Source organism: Xiphias gladius, chromosome 21 (genome assembly GCF_016859285.1).
Source record: "Xiphias gladius isolate SHS-SW01 ecotype Sanya breed wild chromosome 21, ASM1685928v1, whole genome shotgun sequence".
Classification (NCBI taxonomy): Eukaryota; Metazoa; Chordata; class Actinopteri; order Istiophoriformes; family Xiphiidae; genus Xiphias; species Xiphias gladius.
Window position 1 is genome coordinate 31,458,365 of NC_053420.1, and position 8,457 is coordinate 31,466,821.

The window sequence follows — 8,457 nt, forward strand, 5'->3', positions numbered from 1 at the left end:
GTTAAAACTTTAAAAAAACAGAGGGTGCTCATGCCAGGTTGTAGGTTTGGTTTCAGAAGTAGGGGGACATGTGAAGTCAGAGGTTCTTCAAAAAAGTAAATTTGTGAATGCTATTTCCTGCATTTATATATTCATATCATAGCCAAAGAGCAGACTCAGACTATTTTTTCAATTACATACTGCGATGGTGTCAGATCATTTGATACCAAAACTATTAATTAAGAACTTGCATTATTTTATTCCAATTTATATAAGTCAGATCAGCCTGATAATGTCCTAGCCCTTATGCACTGATTTTTCTTGGACCAGAGACTCCCAAAGGCTATAGAAGCACAAAAACTACAGTTAAATGCCATGATTAAAAGGGAGGACGCATTGCTTGTTTTGAAATAAGTTTTATAAGGAGTTTTATAATTCTCTCTTAGACACATTGCTGGCTATGTTTAACAATTCTTTTGAAAATGGGATGCTACCTCAGTCAGACAATGAGGCCAATAGCTCTCTTATCCTTAAAAAAGGAATGTACCCTGACAGTTGCTCCTATAAGCCAATATCCATCCTAAACTCTGACCAAAAGCTGCTCCCCAAAATACTAGTCATGTTTTTGGAAAAAGTACAACCTAATATTATTAAAGAGGACGAGACCGGTTTTATTAAGGGTCGGAACTCCTGTGATAATATTAGATATCATAATGTCATGATATAATATTATTCAGCTATCCCAGTGCTGCAAGGACCCTGCAACTTTGTCGCTTGGGTCAGGTTCCTACTCCAACTACTCTACTCCTACACTACTCCAATGGCAGCAGTGACTAATGGGATGAGATCTAGCAATTTTCCCCTTCACCGTGGGAATAGTTAGGGCGACCCTCTTAACCCGTTGTTGATGTTACTATCGAGCCACTGGCTCAAGCAATAAGGCAGAATGTTCTAATATCTGGAATCCTCGTTGAATTGAGTCAGCATAAAACTACCCTTTATGCAGATGACATGTTGATATTTTTCTTCACCTTTTCTGCATCCTCACCACAACATTCAGAGTCAGAGTTTTGCAAAGGAACATCTAAACAAGCCTGTTGTATCTTGGAAACAAGTGCTGTGGATTGATGAAGTTAAAATAGAAAATTTTGGCTGCAATAAGCAAAGGTATGTTTGGAGAAAAAAGGGTGCAGAATTACATTAAAAGAACACCTCTCCAACTGTTAAGCACGAGGTGGAAGAATTAATTCAATTAATTACCAGCAAATTCTGAAAACATCACAGAGTCTGTAAAAAAAAGCTGAAGATGAAAAAAGCAGGGCTTCTACAGCAGTATAACGATCCTAACGCCACCTCAAAATCCAGAAATCCAGAGCTGAAGGTTTTGCCATGGCCCTCACAGTCCCCCAACCTAAACATCATGGAAAATCTGTGGGTAGATCTCGTAAGAGCAGTGCATGCAAGACGGCCCAATAATCTCACAGAAGTAGAAGCCTTTTGCAAGAAATAATGGGAGAAAATCCCCCAAACAAGAACTGAAAGAGTCTAGGCTGCTACAAAAGGGGTGTTACTAAGTACTGACCATGCAAGGTGCCCAAACTTTTGTTTCAGGCTCTTTTCCTTTTTTGCTATTTTGCAACTTTAAAAGATGGAAATAAAAAAGTAATCTTGCTTGAAATGTGTCATATTTAACTGCATGCCTTTAGGAAATCAGGTCATCTTTTACTCGCTTAGCTATTCACAGTAACAGAAATGTTTACCGTGGTGCCCAAATTTTGTCATGCTGCTGTAACACAGGCTCTCAAAAACAAGATGGATGCTAATGTGTAGCTCTGAGATTGCCAATTACATTCACTGCTTCTGGGCATGTGTGGAGATAGAAAGCTACCGTTCTGGTATTGTTGATGAACTGTGTGTTATTTTTGGTGTTCCAATAGAGTTGTATCTTATGTGCCTCCTTCTTGGTCTTCCAGATGGTCATATTATTAAAATCAAACATAAGAGGCTATTCAATCTATCGACTTTTGCCACTAGGAAGTATATTGTGCTCTTTGGATCGTTGCTCCAACAAAAAAGTTGAGGCACAGTCTTATAATGGAGTGTATTCCCAGCGAATACATCTAATGTATGCTTCACTCCTCAGTGGACACTTCTTAAAGTTTGGGACCCTTACCTAAAACATATTGGACCTATGCTGTCTTTGTCCATAATACTAGGGTTTCCTAAACTGGCCTAGCGTTTCTGTACTGCAAAACCACTTTCAAAAACAGTAACCTTGCTATTTGTTAACATATTTATTTATTTGATGTTGCCTTTCTTTGTTGTAGAAAGTGGTCAAGGTTGGAGATGGAGATAATGCCCATCATTTTTATTTTTATTCCTTATTCTCACCTATCCGTTTTGTCGCGTCCTATCTGAGCTGTTCTGTTCTATGTCTTATACGAAAAATCGAATAAATACAATATATTCTTTCCTAAGTTTTCCTTACCTGATACTTTGTGATAGATAAATATTGTATTTGCTTCTGTCATCTACTGCCCTATCTTTGACTGATGTTCAACATTTTGTTTTGGGGAGGATTTTTTTTTTCTATACCGGAAAAACATGCATAGGAGTAGGTACTGTTCTACACCTATAGCTCAGAGTAGTGTCTGCAGGTCTTCTTCTCAGGCTGCAGGTATAACCTTCACCAACTAGAGGGTAAAGCAGTAGCCTGTATGTAGCCTGGAAAGCAAAACCTGTGGCTAGAAAAGTGTGCCAATCTCTCTGTTTTGAAAGCAGTGAATGAATTCAATGTAATAAGTGACCTATTTTTATCAATTCCTCTCTTCTCTTGTACTTGTAGACAGTACAAAAATTTTATAGAGGTTTAGAGAAATTTTAGGGACTAAATCAAACTGAATTTCCTGATGGTATAAGTGGTGGGTGGCTGATTGGGGGGCAAAAAAAGAATTTTGAAAAGTGCGGGAGAAATTATGCCGTTGGGCACATTAACACCTTAAATATATTTTTCAAAATTCTGAGCTCCGTAATCATCTTTGTAACATCTATTACGTTAATGTATAAGTAACTAGTTTTCTGTTTGCTCTGTTACTTCGTATCACATTTTTATAAGTTCCATGAAAGTGCATTGCACTATTGAAGTCTTTAAAAAGGGAATGTTGAGAGCAGTGATAGCATGCATCTGGACTTGCAGTGACAGGGTGCATCTGGACTTGCAGTTTTCTTGTAAAGTTTTAAGACTTGGGGTGTACCTTGCCTCGAAAGACTTAAACCAGCTTTGGCTGATTCATGGAATGTGACAAAAATAGTGCCATTATTATGGTTGACTTTACTGTTAGCTAAGTATAGGTCAGGATTTGTTCATATAACCTTAGAGGTTAACCTAATATAGACCAGCATGCCTACTGACATCATCTCCTGAGGACAGCTATAGTGGTTTGACCTGTTTGGATTAGGTCAGATATAAGTAGTCTAAATACTAAATGGGCAAGGACGGTTCTAGTCTGCTTGAGGATTAAATTAGCTGACTTTAAGAGACATGTCAACCATCCTCCTTACCTAAAGAAAAGATGTAAGATAGACTTCTATGAAGGATGCAGAAAAAAAAGAGTACGATGTCATCCACCTGATTTATGTCCAGCATGAATTTGCACATGAAAAAAAACAGAAAAGTGAACAGAAAGATGAAGACGAAATGTTTGAATTCTGACTCAAATTGATATTTTGAGGAAAAAATCTTACATTGTAGGACCTGCTTTCGCCTCTTTTGTTTCCAGTTGCAATAGCTGCAGCGTCGGCATAGTGCTGCCACTCACTGTCAGAGTGCCTTCACTCCAACACAAAGATGAAAACATAAAAGGTAGCCATAGCAGGAAACACTGGAACAGTAAAAACATGTATTTTTAAAAAAACAAAACTAAATGCCGTATGAGATTTGATGAAGCAATAAAATGGAATAATGTATCAGGGAAGAGGCGACAGACAGGTTTTGCTTGTCTTAATATGATGATCAATCTGAGCATTGAATTGTGGTGGAATGCAAGACTTTTGTAAAAACTTTAAACTGAAGAAAAATGCCAGAAAACTATAATTGACTACAAAGCATCATGTCATCCATTTAAAGGTCAAGGATAAGACACATAATGCTTTATTAAACTGTTTATATAGATTTTATTGAATGAGTTTGTAATTCTGTATCTTGTACTGCCATAGTGGGCTTGCTCTAGTAAACAAAAATAGGTTGAATAAAAATAGGCTGTCCTTGGACGTTCTGATTACCTGCTCCAGAAAATAAAGTCAATAAAGTCTCCTTTTTACCAGCTGTTATTGAAGGCTCAGCCTCCTTCAAACACACAAGCATAAGGTTTTCTGTCAATGGACTTCATTCTGCACAGGAATTTACTTTGTACTTTACATCATGTCTTTGTCCTCTTTCTGTGTTTTCAGCTGATTGGAGTATCTCTGCCTTTTGCTCTCATTTGAGCTCTTAATAGCTCAGTTTATAAATTTATAAAGTGATTTACAGTATAAGCCATTTTTATTACTGTTTTATGGATGCTTATTTGTGTTTGGTGATCTTGATTGCGGGGTTCTAAAGAAATTACTTTCAGAATAATAAAGTTGAAAGTTAAAAGTGGAGTTGTGGAAGAGTCATAGGTGCTTTATTGTTTGTTAGTTTGTAAGCCCGAAAATTCAAATCAGAACATTCACATAAACGCAGTGAATGGAAACACATGTTCATCTGTTACTCAGACGATTTTCGTATACAATTTGTGTAACCTTTGGATGGTAACATACATAACGTCATTATGGGTGACCTAATGCATATTATTGTACTGTATGCTTGCAGCAGGTCAGAGTACTGATTTCTAATCAGAAGCTAACATCTGTCCACACCATGTCTCAACAGCAAAAGACTTTATCAGGAATATGATGGAGAAAAACCCTATGAAACGCTTCACCACCGAACAGGCACTCAGACACCCCTGGTTAGTCTTTCTCGTTGTCACACACACAGAAACACACACACACACACACACACACACAAACAGGCAATGTTTTTTTCCCCAAATTAATTGTCATTGGCTTGACTGCAGGATTGCTGGAGACACAGCTAAAGACTTGGACATTTATCAGTCTGTCTGTGAACAGATGGAGAGAAATTTTGCCAAATCCAAATGGAAGGTAAGTGCTGCTAGCTCATGGACTACTTTTTATTATCTCTTCACATGCACACAAGAATCCAGATTATACCTGGGTAAAGGCAAAAAAAAAATGAAGGAAGTTTTATACAACAATAACATTTGGTATACATGAAAACAACAAACAGAATTCAAACTGACCGTAGTTTTTGACCATAGCTCCCAACATTTAACATACACTTTTCTGAGTATTTCATATCAAATTATGACAATGTCTTGGTTTCGAAGCTTCATGAAGATTTATTTAATAGGTAGTATAAAAAACCACGAATTGCTTCAAAAGCACTGTATTAACACTTTTAAAGACTTTCAGTGTTGTTCCACTGTCTGTCTGTCCTCTTTTTGACACTTCAGAGTGTGATAACTTCAGTCTAAACCTTTACATGAGGTCTGGAAAATTATTCATGATCATTTGTCATTGGACATATCACAACAGGCTTGATATAAAAAGCTTGCCATGGAATAACAACAGGGTGTCCTTTGGCTATTGTTATTATGTTGAGAAATCTGTTGAACAACTGAATGACACTTAATGACAATGGCAATTAACATTCATAAAGTATAGTTCATCTTCATATCAAGTGTGTTCATATGGGGTCACAGGATACCGCTGTCTAATAAAAGCTTCTTAGATACGAGGATTGGCTGCTTTTCTATTTCATATCATTACAAATTGTTCTACAGACAAAATAAGCAGTGGGAAGATGTCCTTTTGGGCTTTGGGAACCGGTGATGGACATTTGTCTTTATTTTTGACATTTCATAAACTAAAATTACAAAACATTGACACATTAGTGAATTATGAAGATACAGAAACTGTTAGTTGCAGCCCTATGTATTATTAGTGGTTGTATTTTAAGAATAACAAGTAGAAACCAGCAAAATATCTTGTTTCCATGAATCTAATCATTTCAAGTCAAAGACTTCTCTAGGAGAAACCCTTTAGTGTTCAACATTTATCATAAACATACTGCATAACCTTTGATATCGGATGTCGGAAGTATAACTCTTGTGTTTGTATTTCCAACAGCAAGCCTTCAATGCAGCCTCAGTAATCCATCACATGAAGAAACTGCAGCTGTCCAACAGTGAGCCCTCCCCTTCACCCCTTTCCCTGCCCAATATCACAGTCCAGTCCTCCTCCCAGAATGAACTAGAGGTGCTGGGACCCTGCTACGATCAGGCTGCTGCCCTCGACCCCAACGGGAATCCTCTTCATGCTGCCAATCATCTATCCTGCACTAATCCTGAGTCGGGCAGAGGTCTCTGTCCAGTATTGAGAGCCAGTCACAGTGAGCCCGGTCACGCCCTCACTGCTGATGAGTCAAGAGAAGTCCATGCATTTCATTCAGAGAGCGACGCTCCTTTCAGGGCATCCAAGAGGTGAGAGCTGCTGTCCTGTTCCAGCTGCTAGAAAATTGGGCATGTCAAATTTACCAGAAAAGTAAGAAAAAAGTTGATATGATATTACAGTAACTTAGATATGGATAGATAATGCTGTCAATTGGCAGAAGTTGAGATGAATTTGTTGGGTGTGAATTTTTTTTTAACTATCCCAAGATATCTCTTTTAACAATAAAATCAGTTTGGCTCTTCCATGAGTTCATCATCAAATTGCATCACTAAGAATTTAGTGGAGTTGGCTTTTCTTAATTCCTATACCTTCGAAAAACATCAAGCAAAACTTGATTTTAAACTGTTCCACATATTTTCGCAGTATTCAGTTTTTGCTGAATTGGCAAAGTATATTTTAATTGTTCCAATGCTTTAAAAGTTTTTAAAAATATATATTTTTAGACTGGGGGAAGCCAGTTTTCCTTTGGGATTTTTTTTTTAATCCTTCAAGAATCTATTCTTGAAGGATTATTATTTTCTAACGAGAAAAACTGGATAGAGGAAGAAATAAGTTCAAATTTAAATGTATTGTAAAAGCAAGAAGCTCATTTTCTGTGTAAGGTGCGGGGTTGCTTACTCCCTCGGTCCTGTCTTGTTTTATACCTGGGACATTTGGAAGGAACTGTGCGTGTAGGAGACCAATACTCGGTCAAGATTCTCTTCGCAGCCAGAAAGAAAGCCATCACTAACAACTGGCTCAAGACTGATGCACCAATACAATTTTCAGATTTACAATGCTGATGTCCTTGTTATATACCAAAATAAAAATAAAAATTGCATTGAAAAAGAAAGGAAAGAAGAAGAAGGGGAAAAAAACCTGTTCATTACTTACGAGAGGCATAATTAAGATTTTCTTTGCTATTAACATGTTTTTGCTAAGACTACAAAATTGTCACTTGTATTCCCTATGACATTCCCTGTTTTTACATTGTGGATACGTCAGCTGTTGTATTATTTCACTGTTGTGTCATTCTAATGAATCTTGGTTATGTGATGTGTTGCAGCATGGATGCTGTGGCTCAGAGGAAGGCCCAGACGCTCCAGTCCGGAGTTTGTTCTGTCATGTGATTGGCTGGTGAACCTGAGATAAATCTCTTGAGACAACAGCTCTCAGTGGCATCCTTCTCGGTGTGAAGGTGTTAACACATCTGCTGCTCAGCTTTTTCATGTCTGTTGTGGTTCTTTGCTGCAGAAAACACATTCCAACATTCCAACTTTAATGAACAAAAAACACTTAAATGTGGGATGACTGTCTTTATGCAGTGAACAACACATCAAAACAGAAATAAGCAGGAATTCATCATTTAGAATTTATACAAAGTCCTGTTACGCTGATGATATTTTTCTTAAAACAATTATTATCTATTGTATATTACCATCAACATGTTTCTAAATTCCATAAAAAATGTATTTCTTTGATTAGATTCAGATGACATATGCAATGTGAAAGCTAATGTATGATTCTCTGAGTTTTATTTGACTGACTGACACTGTACCTGAATTCCAAGGGCTTTTTAGATTTATAAAGCTGATTGGCTTTTTCAGACTCCAAAACTTCAGTCTTGTCATTTGAATGCTCTGTATGTCATTGCTAAGATAATTTAATATTTTCTGTTGGATACTGTAACGGAATTGGGGAATGTACCTTTAACTGTAGTGTTTGGACTGTTTTGAACGTTGCCAGCAGATTTTTGGACATGTATCATTATTTCGACATTTATGCTGAATTACATTTATGGACTATAAATCCAATTTCTACTCAACACAAAGACGATGCATGGAAAATGTTCTTCTTGTTAAAGAGATTAAACTTGATTTTGAAGTGGATGCATTGACACACAGCAACCAGGTGTTTGCTGTGATATGCACATAAGCTGCT

The 8,457-nt window shown here is 37.1% G+C and overlaps 1 protein-coding gene across 1 annotated transcript in view; it reads left to right on the forward strand.

Moving 5' to 3' along the window:
* camk1ga (calcium/calmodulin-dependent protein kinase IGa) overlaps window positions 1–7,656 on the forward strand; it is a 31,281-nt gene extending 23,625 nt beyond the window's left edge. The window contains exons 9-12 of the mRNA XM_040115620.1: window positions 4,892–4,970; window positions 5,079–5,166; window positions 6,214–6,566; window positions 7,583–7,656. Of these exons, the coding sequence (XP_039971554.1) occupies window positions 4,892–4,970; window positions 5,079–5,166; window positions 6,214–6,566; window positions 7,583–7,646 (584 nt within the window). The 3' untranslated portion in view covers window positions 7,647–7,656. The remainder of the gene's footprint in view (window positions 1–4,891; window positions 4,971–5,078; window positions 5,167–6,213; window positions 6,567–7,582) is intronic.
* Window positions 7,657–8,457: the final 801 nt, after the last annotated feature.